This window comes from Bos indicus x Bos taurus, chromosome 18 (genome assembly GCF_003369695.1).
Source record: "Bos indicus x Bos taurus breed Angus x Brahman F1 hybrid chromosome 18, Bos_hybrid_MaternalHap_v2.0, whole genome shotgun sequence".
Taxonomy (NCBI): Eukaryota; Metazoa; Chordata; class Mammalia; order Artiodactyla; family Bovidae; genus Bos; species Bos indicus x Bos taurus.
This window is the reverse complement of record NC_040093.1, coordinates 31,477,212-31,493,356: the sequence shown is the minus strand read 5'-3', so window position 1 is coordinate 31,493,356 and position 16,145 is coordinate 31,477,212. Positions and strand designations below refer to the sequence as shown.

At 45.8% G+C, this 16,145-nt stretch overlaps 1 protein-coding gene across 3 annotated transcripts in view; it reads right to left on the bottom strand.

Moving 5' to 3' along the window:
* Positions 1-16,145, bottom strand: part of CMTM4 (CKLF like MARVEL transmembrane domain containing 4) — a 79,935-nt gene that overhangs the window by 8,582 nt on the left and 55,208 nt on the right. For 2 of the 3 annotated variants that reach the window (XM_027516374.1, XM_027516372.1), the window contains exons 2-3: positions 8,622-8,798; positions 760-858 (exon numbers count right to left, since the gene is read on the bottom strand). In XM_027516374.1, coding sequence (XP_027372175.1) covers positions 760-858; positions 8,622-8,798 — 276 coding nt within the window. The remainder of the gene's footprint in view (positions 1-759; positions 859-8,621; positions 8,799-16,145) is intronic. The other variant, XM_027516375.1, reaches the window with a different exon arrangement.

Sequence of the window (16,145 nt, the reverse complement as noted above, 5' to 3'; positions counted from 1 at the left end):
ATGAAAAATCAGGGTCTCAAGTGTGACCCCAAATCAAGCCACAAGGCCCAGCATTCCATATCTTAGCCCCCAGCCCCACTGCCTCTCATGTGGGCAGCTCTGGTGGGCAGCTTGAGAGTGAGAAGTGGTGGTGTTTTAATGATTAGCTAACGACCGATGAACCTATTGAGTGATACCTTGGAGAGCTCATAGTTTAGTATTCTCAATAAACCTTAAATCCTCTCAGTTATAAAAGTGCTGCATATTCTTTGTAAATACCGAACAATAAAGAAACGCAGAGCACAGAGAGAGACAGTCTTACCTTACCTGGTCCCATCCTCTGCCCCCACCCCCCACTGTGCTGACTGCCATGTGGTGTCCAGACTGCATCTTCTTCATGAACACCCCACACTGGCAGGCAAGGCCCTTAAAAGCAATAGCCCTTTCAGACATCCAGGGCTCCGCTGGGCAGAGACTGAAGCAGAGGTGCTCAAGACAGAGTGTGCATCTGAGAGCTAGTTAAAACACACTGCCAAGTTGGCAGCTCTGGGGAAGGCTGAGAACGCCATCTCCAACAAACTCCGGGATGATGCTGCCGTTCCAGGGACCACACTTTAAGAACCACAGCACTGAAGGGACCGGGGCCTCCGCTGGCCCAGTGACTTCATTAGCAAAGGAGAAGCTGAAGGAGAAGCAATAGGACACAAGCCCAGGGGACAGAGCAGCAAGGCACAGAAAGTGTATGAACCAGCCTTGTTTTGACCTTTTGAGTTCACTTACCACGGCAGCAATTTCTGCTCCGGTTTTGTGATTTAAAGCAGCCAGTACGATTGAAGCAATAAAGAAAAAGAAAGTGCTGAGTCCAGTGTTGACCAAATCCTAAAGAATAAGATAAAGTCACTTGAAAAGGATCATTGCAGGTTTTATCTGAAAAAACCACTGAAGAACTTTTGACATAAAAAGCACAATCCCCAGCCTCTCTGATGGCTCCTTGTTTTTGTTTCGGTGGCCCAGGGGTATTGATCACACAGATGAAGGCAAAGCAGATGCTATTAATCCTATTTAATTAAATAGTTAATGATGTTGCTTGATAAACCACCACAGAAAAATCCACATTTTAACCAAACACATCATGTTACCATTTCTTTCTTTCTTCTTTTTTCACCTTGCCTCAAGGCATGTGGGATCATTTTCCCTGACAAGGTATTGAACCCAGGCCCCCTGCAGAGGAAGCTCAGAGCCTTAACCACTGGACCACCAAGGAAGTCACCATGTTAAATGACCATTTCTTAATGACCTATTATAGAAACAAAACCGCTAACCCACAAGGACACACTAATTACCAGGTAGAGTTCTAGTGTCTTCTTTTCAAAACACGTTCAAATCCTCTTATGGACAAGAATAGACTTAAACTAGTGAAACCCCTTCATGCATTTGTGACATATAAAGAATGAGAACACTCTTTATGGAGAACACACTTAGCCAGGCCGCGCACACTTCTCTTCCTCGTGCATGGTCTTTCAAGTCTCCATGATGCTAAAGCCTAGAGGATTTTCCCCTAAGCTCCTTGCAAAGCAAATCAGGTTACAAATACAACGCTTCAAAGATTTAGCTCCTGTCTTACTTGTCTAGGGGAATACAGCACAGTGATTCATATAAACACCCAGACGAGGGTCCTAACCACTCACAACTGTGGACGGGTCCCTTTGCCTCTCGTGTCATATGTGGGCACAGCCCCCCACCCCTCCGGAGTGGTTTCAAGGACTGGGTGGAACAGCGTACATGAAAAGCCACGCGTGTGCCTAGCCCACACGTAGGGTTCCCTGCACGTTTATTGTTACGCTGGTATTTCCACTTGTGCATTAGGCCCCCACAGCCTGGGTCATACCAAAGCACCTCTATGCTCTCTACAGGGAAAGAGAAACCAGGCAAAACCCTACACTGCTTAGGTGCCAGCTCGACTGTATCATCAACACCAGGTGGGTCCTGCCGGCTGGCCTGGCTCTGGGGGCCATCTCCTCCTTAAACATGGCAACATTCACCTCCTAACAGCTGAGCCCTGCAGCAGCTCCGGCCTCACTCCTGGCCAGCGCCTCCGCCCCTGCTCATGGACAGCAGCAAAGTACAACTACAAACTCTACCCAGAGAGGTCTACCAGCAGGGCAGCTTTCAGTGGTGACCAGCGTGAAGCCAGGACAAATGTTTCACAAAGTTAAACCTGGACGTGTTCAGTTACACCCAACTCTGGGTAAGGAGCTGCAGGAATAAAGACAACTATAGTTTCTAAACCAAAGGCTACTCAGAAATAGGAGGAAATATTTTATGATAAAATGCTGAGATTTTGAAGAGGTTCATGTGTCTACAGCTACACCACCCTGAACATGCCCAGTCTCCTCTGAAGACGTGCATGTTATTTGTCTATGAATTCCACATTTGGAAATCCTCTTAAATAGCATACTTTTAAAATCATCTTAAATAGCATACTAGTTGTAAAAAGGCCTAAGCATAAGGATGTTCATCATGTTATTTAAAATAGCAAAAAACTGAAGATAAAATACTTAAGAATCAAAGACTTGTTAAGTAAAATGGTATTTCCAATTGGAACAGTATGCAGTCATTAAAACTAATGATATAGTTATATTTAACATGGAAGACACTCAAGATAGTTCAAATGGGAAAGCTTGACTTTAATGGTTCCATTTTTTGGCGTTCACATATCACAACATACATCTACCTGTGAAAGACAGTCTAGGGAATTCTAGAGTATTACACCCCTGTATTAAGTGGTTACCCCTGCACGGCTGCTATCACATATGATTTTAATAACAGCTTTATTGAGATATAATTCACCACAATTTAATTTTAGAACATTTTTAGCACTTCCAAAACAAACCTCATACTCATTAGCAGTTAATTCTTCATCCCTTCCCTTAATCCTAGACAACTACCAATTAGTTTTCTGTCTTTAAGGATTTGCCTATCCTGGACATTTCATATAAATAAGAAACTTCTTTAAAAGAAAAAAGTCCAGGGACTTCCCTGGTGGTCCAGTGGTTAACAAGCCATCTCCCAATGCAGGGGATTTGGGTTCAATCCTTGGTGTAGGAACTAACATCCCATATGCTATGGGGCAACTAAGCTCCATGCACCACAACTGCTGAGCCTGTACCACAACTAGAGAAAGTCCTCACACTGCCACGAAGACTCAGTGCAACCAAAAATTTAAAAAAAAAAAAAAAAATCCAACTTTCAGCTGCTCCTGAAAAGTTGTTCTTGAAAGTCCCGTGAAGTAACACAACTGGCTGGGACTCAGTAGGAGAGCAACCTCTGGGTCTCACGGACCGCCGGCCCCTCTCCTCACTTGCCCATTTCCATCACGTACCCAGCCCCACAGGGCCCTGAGTCCCAGAGAGTGGGCCACCCTACAATGCGCCCCACCCCTCCATACTCTGCCCAGCAAGCGCCTATTCATCCCTTGAGGCTCAACTGGAATCTGGCATTTCCTCTGAACTTCCCCAATTGACCTGCTCCAGGCCCCCTCCCCTGAGGAATCCACTGTGTTCTCCCAGACCTCACACAAAACTGCATCCCACACAGCACACAGAAGAGCAGCTAGCATCTACCCTGTGCTTGCTTTCAGTTCCCAAAGCCTGGCCCCAGACAGGTGTTCACCACCACTGCTTAATAACCATAGGGCTCTGTGACTGGCTGAAGTCAGATCTACACAGGAATGAGAGAGGAGGTTTACAGCCATTCAGCCCATACTGTGCCTTGACGGCCCCAGTACCATGAGATTGACCATAGTGCTGATGACAGAGTGATAGAGACAGAGGAAAGGGACAGGGTAGGTCATTAAACAGCTGATCCCACTAAGGGATTGTAAGTAAAAAAAAATATGGGAGACCCCTGTAAGTTATGGAAAGGTGACATTTCAAAGTAAAGACCCTCATTGTACTGAGACCTGAAATAACATTTCCACAGTGCCATGACCATCTTGGCTTAATTAGGTAGGGACAAAAAAACTCCCTCACTCAACCTGGAGGAGGAGCTGATGATGGAGGCATGACATCTACTAAAAAAAAAAAAAAATGAGGAAAAAGAAGTGGTCTTTTTCCCCTCTCCTTTTTCTTTGATGATAAAACTGTAGCCCTCTCACTCAGCTGCTTATAAGCCTCACAAGCATCCTGTTCTAATAAATCACTTCTTATCTATCACTTTGGACATAAAGGACGGGAACTCCTCTGTGGAATGGTTTAGTCACTAAGTTGTGTCCAACTCCTGCGATCCCATGGACTGTAGCCCACCAGGCTCCTCTGTCCATGGGATTCTCCAGCCAATAATACTGGAGTGGGTTGCCATTTCCTTCTCCAGGGGATCTTCTCAACCCAGGGATCGAACCCACGTCTCCTGCACTGCAGGCAGATTCTTTACCTTCTGAGCTACCAGTGAACCCCCTTTGGAGCCCCATGAATTATGGTTTCAGGGGCAGCTACCATCTATAGAGAGCCTACTGTGCCAACCATACAACTCCCAGTGTCTCACTGAGTCCTAACCTAATTAGGATCCAAGACACCTCTAATAAAGGGCCTTGAGGAAGTTGAGTTCTAGAAAAGATGAGTTTGCCATAATGAAAAATATATATTTGGTCTTTGTCCCAGATTCCTCAACATTTCCTGAGTGCCCTCAGTTGCCCTTTAACCTGTGCAGTCTGCATGAACTCCAGGAGTTAGTGTCAGAACTAAACTGAATTGCTGAATACCCAAGAGAACCCCCATGGACAGAGGAGCCTGGTGGGCTACTGTCCATGGAGTCGAAAGAGTCAGACACAACTGAGCGACTAAGCACAGCACAGTTGGTCTTACAGAATCACTCAGTGTGGAAAAACTACACAGATTTGGTGTAGGGGGGAAAAAAAACAACTATATATTTGGTGTCAAAAGTGGTGTCCGAAAACACCACACAATGAGTCACAGCAAAGCCTCAGGACTCGGCAGGTGGCTCCTCTGGGTGACTCCAGACTGCTCTCAACTCACCACAGCACCCAGCCTGGGTTCTCAGGTCAGGAAACACCTGTCCTGACCTGAGGACAGCAGAGGCCACAAAGGCCATCGAAGAAGGAACACAAAGAGGAAGAAGAAAAAGAGACCGTGGTATCATCAGAGGCAAGAGGAGAGAGTAGGCCACGAGAGAGACTGAGGGCGTACTCCAGGGCTGAAACCATTGCTGGGGGCGGCGGGACTGGGAAGTAAGCAGAGGATCCAGGAGCACAGTGATCCCCCAGTGATCCCGACCAGAGGATTTTCAAGGATGGAGCGTCGGGGGAGTGGATGGTGGAGGGAAAAAGTAGTCCCCATGTTTGGAAGAGACACGTGGGAGGCTTGTAGGGTGTTGACACTGTCCGAACTCTTGACCCAGGTGGTCTGGCTACGTAGTCTTTATCATTCTTCACTAAACTGTACTTTGACTTCTACAGATTTCTCTGAATATGCTGTATTTGACAATAAAAGCTGAGAAAAGAGAGATCAGGAAGTAGGAAAGTAGAGCAGACATGTGCAGACCTCCCTCCTCTACAAAGTTTGACTGAGCTTCCAGGGCTGGAGGGCTCTGACTGCCAGCTACGGGGAGTGGGAGACCCTGGTGGTCAGTGGTAGGGAGACCCTGGTGGTCAGTGGTAGGAAAAGGATGAAAGGATGGAGGGACAGGGTGGGAGAGGAGGCCAGGGGCACCACCTAGTCATCTGCCCCAGCCAACACCATCCTAAAGAAAAGAGGGATGTTAACTTTCCAGCAAAAAAGATACATTTTGATTCAACCCCAAACACGTGGTCACCAACCAGTGGAAAGACTCACCATTAAAATAGAAAAACTAAGTATTTAAGAAAGCTTGCCAAATAGGTATTTCTGGAGATAAAGGCCTGAACGAATTAATTAGAACCTGAAGTCTTTTTTGTTGTTATGGTGATCTGGGGTCAGGGGTCCTTTTAAAATTAACTGTTTATTTTTTTATTTATTATTTTGGCCACACCACACAGCTTGTGGGATCTTAGTTCCTCAACCAGGGATTGAATCCGGGCCCACAGCAGTGAAAGTGCAGAGTCCTACCCAGTGGACTGCCAGGGAATTCCTGGCGATTCTTTCTTAAAAAAAAAAAAATGGAAGTATGATTGATTTACAATATTAGTTTCAGGTGTACAGCAGAGTGATTCAGTATTTTTGCAGATTCTACTCCCTTAGAAGTTACTGTCGGAGAAGGCAATGGCACCCCACTCCACTACTCTTGCCTGGAAAATCCCATGGACAGAGGAGCCTGGTAGGCTGCAGTCCATGGGGTCGCTAAGAGTCGGACACGACTGAGTGACTTCACTTGCACTTTTCACTTTCATGCATTGGAGAAGGAAATGGCAACCCACTCCAGTGTTCTTGCCTGGAGAATCCCAGGGACGGGGGAGCCTGGTGGGCTGCCGTCTATGGGGTCGCACAGAGTTAGACACAACTGAAGCGACTTAGCAGTAGCAGCAGCAGAAGTTATTGTAAGAAAATGGCTATAACTGCCTATATTATACAATACAGTGAGGTATGAAGTCTTCTAACAAATTTATGGCTGTCAAATAAGTAGGTAAGACAGAATTCAGGGTGTGAAGTCAAAGCTGGTGAAGTCTACAGGGGAATGACGTGGCTGACAGACACCAATGGCCTCTGACTCACAGTAAAGTTACTATTTCTCATACTGGCAGCAGCGCCCACGGGTTTGGAGCCTTTGTACACACTTGTCTCATTTCATTCTTAAAACAACCCTGCAAGAAAAACGCTATCATCTCCACTTGGGGGCTCTAAGTGACTTGCCCAGAGTCATATACAGCTCTTAAGAGCCACCTTGGACTTGAATACAGACAGGGTGGCCTGACTCAAAGCCCCTGGGTCTTAACCATCTTAGTAGCTGCTTCTTTGTCAAACAGGATCTCTGGCGTGGTTTTATTCACAGCCCAGCCCAGCGCCTCCCTCAAAGGTATTTATTTTGGCCTTAGACACTCTAGCGGAGTGTCTAAGAAGGCAATGGCAACCTACTCCAGTACTCTTGCCTGGAAAATGCCATGGGCAGAGGAACCTGGTAGGCTGCAGTCCATGGGGTCGCTAAGAGTCGGACACGACTGAGTGACTTCACTTTCACTTTTCACTTGCACGCATTGGAGAAGGAAATGGCAACCCACTCCAGTGTTCCTTGCCTGGAGAATCCCAGGGACGGGGGAGCCTGGTGGGCTGCTGTCTATGGGGTAGCACAGAGTCAGACATGACTGAAGCGACTTAGCAGCAGCAGCAGCAGTAGACACTCTAGGGGTCTGGGTTTCCAATGTACCTTGCCCCATGACGATGACCTTGCCCCCACGGAGCCTGCATGCTGTTTGGGGGAGGTTTGCGAGGTACTCTTGCACTGCCTGTTCATTACAGTCAATTTAGATCACAACACTGGAAGCATTTTCTTTAACATAGACTTTATCTTAAAAAGAGCTGAGACACTAAAACCTGTCACCACAAACTGTGATGAAATGCCTCCAGTAAATCTTGAGGTTTTAGAGCTTATTTCTTCCTTTTCAATGTCAGGATGAAACCAACTTTTCAATGGACAACTTTTCTAGCCCAGTTCTCCTTTTATTTTTCTTCCTAAAAGGGTCTGAACGACGCAGACGGCACTCTGTCAGGAAGAAGGTCACCTCTTGGCTCCCCACTGGAACACCATGGGAGTGGCCCGACCAGGCAAGGTGGCCAGCCAGGCTGCCGCCTCCTGGTTCCAGCGCTCCAGGCCACGCTCTCCAGTGCTGCGCGCACCAGCGCTGGCCAGCAGCAGAGGAGCCCATGTGAGCGCAAGCGGGCTCAGAGCCCCTCCCCCGAAACCCAAGGCCCTGATAGGGCCTGCCCATGTCTCCCGAACTGGCTCTCTTTGAGTTCCTGCATGTGCTTATTTGCAAAGAAATATCAAGAAAACAAAGTGTTGTTAAGTTCACTCTTTCGCTTGGCAAAGCAGGGACAAGTAACACAAGTCCAGGAAAGGGGGCCTGGGAGTGACCACCCTTGAGCTTCCCGTGCGGATCAGAGAGTAAGGCTGTCAGAGTTAAGAGCCCCAAACCATGGAAAGCAAAGGACACATTTCCTTAAGACTCGCTGATCAACCCAGCAAACCCTCTGGGACCGCCCAGCTGCTTTGAATTTAATAGTAATAATATTCCTAGGTTTCACAAGTTAATGGCAATTTCATTCATATTTTCAGCTCTTCCTGAATCAGTACTTTTGCAAATGGCTTTCAGGTCCAGTGTGAAAATATGCAAATGTATTCATTCCATGCTCTCTTTCCCATTTTCTATAAGTATTAACATTACCAATCGTCTCAAAGGATCCCCAAATTGAAATGACATCTTTAAAGAAGTCAGAATAATCGTTATGTTTCTGTCATTAGTGAAGGTCCCATTAATTCTGCAGTCATGTTATTCAACCCAGGATGGAAATTTAAAATTTCACAGTTGCGTTATAAGGGAATACTTATGTATCAAAATGAACCAGAACCAAACATGCCATGGAATGATTCTGATTTTCCTGGGTGCCGTGGAGCACTCGATCCTTTCCTAGTCAGAGAACATGACTTTTACTCACCGTCAGGTTCCAGTTGATCTGGGGAATTCTCATGTGAAGGTTGAGACTGAACAGAATCAGCAAGACTCCGGTCACCACAAACGCACTGCAGCTCACAAACTCAAAAAAGTAGAGGCCTTCACACGGGGAGCATTCCATGATGGTCTCTATGCAGATGAATGCGATCAGGGCCAAGATCTGGGAAGAAAATTGCAAACACACATGTACGTGTATGGTTAGCACACATCTGTGGACACACGTGCCTGCCGCCTTTTAATAAAACTCACCCGCCACCACCACACAACAACCACGGGGTTTTCCCCTGGGGATGGCAGTATCACGGAGAGGAATGTGACCCGATCCAGTTCTTAAGTAAGAATAGGTACAGGGGCCTTGATGAAAGGATCAAATTCCACATGTGAACAACCACGGCCCCACAGGAGGCCAACACCAGGCTGGTGCGTGCAGCCCCCCGTGAGGAAGCAGAAAGGGGCAGGCTCACAGTGTTTTTAGTCCTGCCTCTGCCACCAGTAAGTGGACACCACCTATGCGCATTTCTCACTTACAGTCTCTATCAGGGTGATGTCAAACATTAACAGGGCAGGATGCTGGTGGTGTCCGTGTTAAGATATTTGCAACTACCCTTCTGGTTCAGCTGATGTCACACAGGCTGACTGAGACTTGTGTGAGGTCTGACTATGAGGCTGACTGAGACAGCTTTAGAAGGACTTGTATAACCCCTCCATGTAGAAGTCCTACCCCAAAATAAGGCCCACCTAATTAAATCATTAGGTATGAAAGGAGAATTCGGCGGCAGAGGATGAGATGGTTGTATAGCATCACCAACTCAATGGACATGAGTTTGAGCAAACTCTGGGAGATAGTGAGGGACAGGGAGGACTGGAATGCTGTAGTCCACGGGGTCACAAAAAGTTGGACATGACCTGGCGCCCGAACAACAACTACAATTAATTTATGGGCCATGCTTTATAAAATGTTTATCATTGGAGGGACTTCCCTGGTGGTCCATCGGTTAAGAATCCACCTTGCAATGCTGGGGACGAGGGTTCAATCCTTGGTTGGGGAACTAAGATGCCATTTGCTGCAGAGCAATTAAGCCTGAGCAGCACAACTAGAGAGTTGAGGTGCCTGAATGAGAATCCACATGATGCAACTAAGACCGTCTGTGCCACAACTAAGACTCACACCACTAAATGAATGAATGATTCTACCTTGCAATGTGGGGGATGCAAGCTCATCCCCTGGTCGGGGAACTAAGATCCCACGTACCTTGCAGCAACTAAGCCCGAGCGCCACAACTTGAGAGCCCAAATGCTGCAACGAAAGATCTTGTATGTTGCCACAAAGATCCTGCATGCCCCAGCTAAGACCTGATGCAGCCAAACAAATAATTTTTTTTTTAAGTTTATCACTGGATTTGATCATGAAGAGACAGCCTGGGAAGCTTATAAAAACATTTAAAATCTACCAACGTTAGAAACACTTTCTTTCTGAAGGACCAAAGTAACACTAGCAATATGTCCTAAGAGATCAGAGATCGTGAAGGCAAATAGGTGTCAATGAAAATCACAGGTCAACTTTTAAAGCAAGATTTTGGGAACAGGAGGGGGCCCAGAGACTGAGTTTAATGGCCCTGTGATCAAGGAAAAGTCAGGTGGTCTTACACCTAAAACCAGACCAGTCTTGGGCTCCTGGCCTGTACCCTACTTCTGTAACCCAGCTCCTCACCACCTAGCACCTGTCAAACCTATGCCAGAGCTTCCAGGCTGACATCCACCTCCGAGGTAGAGGAAGAATGGGCCAGCAGCTCTGTGGTCCCAGGTCTGTCCTCAAGACGAGCAACATCAGCATCACCAGGGAGCTTGTTATAGATGAAAACGCAGAATCTCTGCCTCCCCTCCTTGACCCCCCGAGTCAGAATCTGCTTTTTGACAAGATCCCCAGATGACTGAAGTGTGGGGAGAACACAAGGCCCAGGCTACTCTGGGGGCCTTCTTTTCCTCCAGGGGTCCCACTCATGCTTTGATCAGCTTACCTCCTCCCCCTGCCCTCCCTGATGTCACTTCTTCTCCCCGCCAGACATGACTGATCCCACCCTCCCCAGGAAAGCTTGGTCTGCGGTTGCATCCCATCTTTTATACCTGCCACTACGCATCTCTCTGCCTCCTGAGCTCTCGGATGGCAGGGGCCAGTCCACCTCCCTTCACTCCCAAGGCACCAAGCACATGAATCTGCACAAAGCAGGTAAATGGGGGCTCAGGGAGCCTCTACAAACCCACCCCAACAATTCCTGACAGACTCATCAGTCTCCACAAGAAAGGAAGGGAGACTCTCTTTTTTCCATGCCTTTTTAAAAATACGTAGCCTTTCCATATTTCCACGTCAGTTCAGTTCATTTCAGTTCAAGTCACTCAGTCGTGTCCGACTCCTTGCGACCCCATGAATTGCAGCACACCAGGCCTCCGTACTCCCAGTGTTCACCCAAACTCATGTCCATCAAGTTGGTGATGCCATCCAGCCATCTTATCCTCTGTCGTCCCCTTCTCCTCCTGCCCCTAATCCCTCCCAGCATCAGAGTCTTTTCCAATGAGTCAAATCTTCGCATGAGGTGGCCAAAGTATTGGAGTTTCAGCTTTAGATTCAGTCCTTCCAAAGAACACCCAGGACTGATCTCCTTTAGGATGGACTGGTTGGATCTCCTTGCAGTCCAAGGGACTCTCAAGAGTCTTCTCCAACACCACAGTTCAAAAGCATCAATTCTTTGGCACTCAGCTTTCTTCATAGTCAACACGTTACAATTATGGGCCTTTTAAGCACACACTTTCTGCTTCTCCTAATGGCTCTCCTAACTCTCTACAGAACCAGACACTTTAATTCTCCATCTGAATTACATGGCTGACTTGCAATCAATTCACAAAGAAATAGTTTATATAAGGGAAACTCCAGAAAAAAAAAATTTTTTTAACCCCTGTAATTGGATCTAGTAATCTTAGGCAAGAAATAATACACTCTACTGATGAGTTACAAATGTTTCTGGTATGCTAACTTCAACCATATTTGTGTGGGAAGGTAACACCTACATTCTTACATATTAAAATAAAAATGGTTTCAAGAATATGCAAATCAGATAGGCCATTCAACACAGGAGTGCACAGAACAGACAAAATTCCCTGTTCTTTAGCTCATATGCTAATGAAGTTTTAATTAAATTTTAAAATGTAGCATATTAGACAGTGATAAGTACAAAGGAGAAAAATCAAAGCAGGGAAGGAAGATGAAATGTAACTAGGACAAGGATGTTGGAAATTTTAGGCAGAGTGACCATGGAAGGCCTCTATGAGAAGGTTCTAGATTTACTACAAAGTTCACTTTAGTTTATTATAAAGTTATTAAAGGATACCATTGAAGAGTCAGATAAAGAGATACACAAGGCAAAGTCCAGAAGGGTCTCAATTACAGGAACCTCTGTCTCCCTGGAATTTGAAGTGCACCCACCCCCAGCACTTGGATGTGCTTTGGCTCACCAACGTGGAAGATCAATCCTGTTCAAGAGTTTTTATAGAGTTTAATCTGGAGTTCCCTTCCCTTTCCAGAAGTCGGCAGGTAAGGTTAAAAGTTCCAACTCTCTTATCCCTTGGCAATCAGCCCCCATCCTTAGGAGCTTTCCAAAAATCATCTCATTTAACACAAACCCAGGTGTGGCTGAGATTTGTTGTAAATATAAAAAATATAGATACCAAACACCTCTTATCACTTAGGAAATACCATGAGTTTTAAGCTCTGTGCCAGAAATAGAATGAAGACCAAATACATATTTCATTATTCCAAATCACAGTATCACAAGAGTTAGACATAAATACACACATATACACAACTATAGACATACATTAATACCCACTGATAGGTGTTTAGGTGGTTTGTAATACTCTAACATAAACTGTACACTGTTTTAAAAAATTTGGCTGTGTTGGGTCTCAGTTGCGACTTGTCAATCTTTTCTTGCGGTGCTGGGGCTTAGTTGCTCCTTGGCATGTTGGGGCTTCTCTGGTGGCTCAGATGGTAAAGACTCCGCCTGCAATGCAGAAGACTGGGGTTTGATCCCTGAGTTGGGAAGATGCCCTGGAAGAGGGCATGGCAACCCATTCGAGTACTCTTGCCTGGAGAATCCCCACGGACAAAGGAGCAGGGCGGGCTACAGTCCACAGGGTCGACAGAGCCGGACTGAAGGGACTAAGCAGCGGCAGCAGCAGGCATGTGGGACCTTATCGTTTATCCATTCTATATATAATAGTTTGTATCTGCTAATCCCACACTCCCAATCCATACCTCTCCCATCCCCTCTCCCCCTTGGCAGCCACAAGCCTATTCTCTATGTCTATGAGTCTGTTCCTGTCTTATACATTGATAAGTTCATTTGTGTTATATTTTTAGATCCCACATGTGTCAAAGAGTGTTCTGCCTATGTTTTCTTCTAGGAGTTTTATTGTCTTACACTCAGGTCTTCAATCCAATTTTAAAATTTTTGTATATGGTGTTAGAGAATGTTCTATTTTCATTCTTTTACACAAAGCTGTCCAGTTTTCCCAGCACCACTTATTGAAGAGACTGTCTTTTCTCTATTGTATATTCTTGCCCCCTTTCTCATAAATGAACTGACCATAAATTTTAGTAAGGAGAATACTTTTTTTTTTGCCTGCCTTTTGGTACAACAAATGTCAAATTTCCTCCAGCACAGTCAAATCTAACAACCATTGTTGAAGTAAAACCTATCTAATAGCCAATAAGAAAACAGAGACTCAGGTAGTCCAGTGATTAGGACTCCACACTTCCACTGCAAGAGGCATGGGTTCGATTCCTGGTTGGGGAACTAAGATCCCATATGCTGTGTGGCATGGCTAAAAAGAAAGAAAACAGGGGCTCAAAGTTATACTGGAAGCCAACAACTTCGAAGCACCTACAGAATCAAAAGTAATTCAACTTATAACAATTCTGCAGTAGACAAAGATACATGTAAAACTGTACAGAGATGTTCAGAAAGATGTAAATAAGGAAGAGCCATTGCAGTTGCTCACCGGGAGACCACAGGTGCACCCTTGAAGAGAGTCCGTTCTGTGTAGCACCTACCAACTGCTCAGGAGTAAATATTTGCATGCTTGAAAGGTACTGATATTAAAAGCTTGTCAGTGCTCTGTAACAACCTGAAGGGATGGGATGGGGACGGGGTTCAGGTTCAGGAGGGAGGGGCACATATATGGCAATGGCCAATTCATGTTGATGTATGGCAAAAAACCATCAATATATTGTAAAGTAATTGGCCTCCAATTAAAATAAATTAAAAAACAAAAAAGGCTGTCAAATTTCCTCAACTATGGCTAATTATGACTGGCAACATCAAAAACCATGGATGGGGGGCAAACAGCTGGCTGATCAAGATGACACAAAACTTTTTAAAAATTCATAACCCCCTGTTACTACTGGTGGGAGTGAAAACCATCAGGACCCTTCTGGAGCACTGCGCTAACAACAGTATGGTTCAAGTACAGCCCGTTCTCTGACTTCCGGGCTCACGGAAGGGTTGGAGATTGGGGCTGAGTCTCCCAGGGCGAATTTATCTTCAGGATGATGAACCTTGCGCCTCAACTTCCTATCCATTACAATGCCTTTTGCCAGTGGTGATGGAGTAACAGTGGGCATTCTGGGGAGTCGGTTAATTGGAAGCTGAGTGAAAGAGAGTGAATTTGCGTCTAGCGGTTGCTTCCACGTACAGTCACTGTAGTCTTCCCTCTGTAGGAATGGCCTCCAGATATGCGCTGATCTGACATCATGATGAAGAAACAGGCCTTAAAATTCACAAGATCAACTTCTAGTTTGGCCCTTCCATGCCAAACTAGAAGTGTCTGAGTGGTGAAGGAAGAAAGGGTTTGAATCATAAGGGGCCAGAAGCTAGAATTTTTTAGCAGGAGAATTCTTCAGATCATCAAATGTGTGAAACAGTTGTCAGTGGACAATTCTCTTTTCATTGGTGCCTAAATGGAAGTTATTTCCCAACAGGGATATACCCCATAATACACAGCATCCAATTATAAACACACTGTACCTTTCCTCCCATTTTGGTGGGAATCACATGAAATAGAACTTATGAGAATTCCAGGATTCATAGGGCAGAAACCTGCAGCAGTACTATAAAGGGAAAATAGCTATGTGTGAGAGATTAATATAATTTATGTAGCCAGTGTATCAGATCACATCATAAAGTATCTGACAAATCTTGAATTGACAAAGTCTGACTGCTGCTGCTGCTAAGTCATTTCAGTGGTGTCCGACTGTGTGACCCCATAGACGGCAGCCCACCAGGCTCCTCCGTCCCTGAGATTCTCCAGGCAAGAACACTGGAGTGGGTTGCCATTTCCTTCTCCAATGCATGAAAGTGAAAAGTGAAAGGGAAGTCGCTCAGTCGCATCTGACTCTTCCAGACCCCATGGACTGCAGCCCACCAGGCTCCTCCGTCAATGGGATTTTCCAGGCAAGAGTACTGGAGTGGGGTGCCATCGCCTTCTCCAACAAAGTCTGACAGTCCCAAATAAAATGGCACACAAAGTTGCCTCCAACGCACAGCAACAGCCTGAAGAGACAAATGTTCCGATGACAGCCTCCTACACACACCCATCAATAAGTTGATGTATGCAGGATAAGAGCATATTGATTGTGTAATGACATCACCCGACACAAGGGAGTGGGCAAACTAAAACCTGAACTGGCCGGTATGTGCTATGTCCCTCAGTCGTATCCAACTCTTTGCCACCCCATGGGCTATAACATGCCAGGCTCTCTGTCCACGGGATCCTCCAGGCAAGAATACTGAAGTGGGTTCTCCAGGGGATCTTCCCAACCCAGGGATCGAACCCGTGTCTCTTGCATCTCCTGCATTGGCAGGTGAATTCTTTACCACTAGTGCCACCTGGGAAGCCCCAGGTTGCTCTGATGTCCTCCTAAACTTCAGGTCAGTTTTTGTGTACTTTTTCAAAATTAACTGATCATACTAACATTTAAATACCATCTATCTTAGTGGCTGCTAAGTCGCTTCAGTCGTGTCCGACTCTGTGTGACCCCATAGACGGCAGCCCACCAGGCTCCCCCGTCCCTGGGATTCTCCAGGCAAGAACACTGGAGTGGGTTGCCATTTCCTTCTCCAATGCATGAAAGTGAAAAGTGCAAGTGAAGTCGCTCAGTTGTGCCCGAATCTTAGCGACCCCATGGACTGCAGCCTACCAGGCTCCTCCATCCATGGGATTTCCCAGGCAAGAGTACTGGAGTGGGGTGCCATTGCCTTCTCCATATCTTAGTGGAGGCCAAAATAAAAACAGAAGGAAAATACTTCTAAAATTTGTAAATTTGTGTGCTTCTCATTCTTAAATACAGTTGTACCTAGTTTTATATTGTTAATTCTAAATCTTTTTCCTTAAGAGTGGGTCTCCAAAATCATGAGTCTCAAGCCTCTCAAAACCTGGCTCTGCTTCTGAGTTT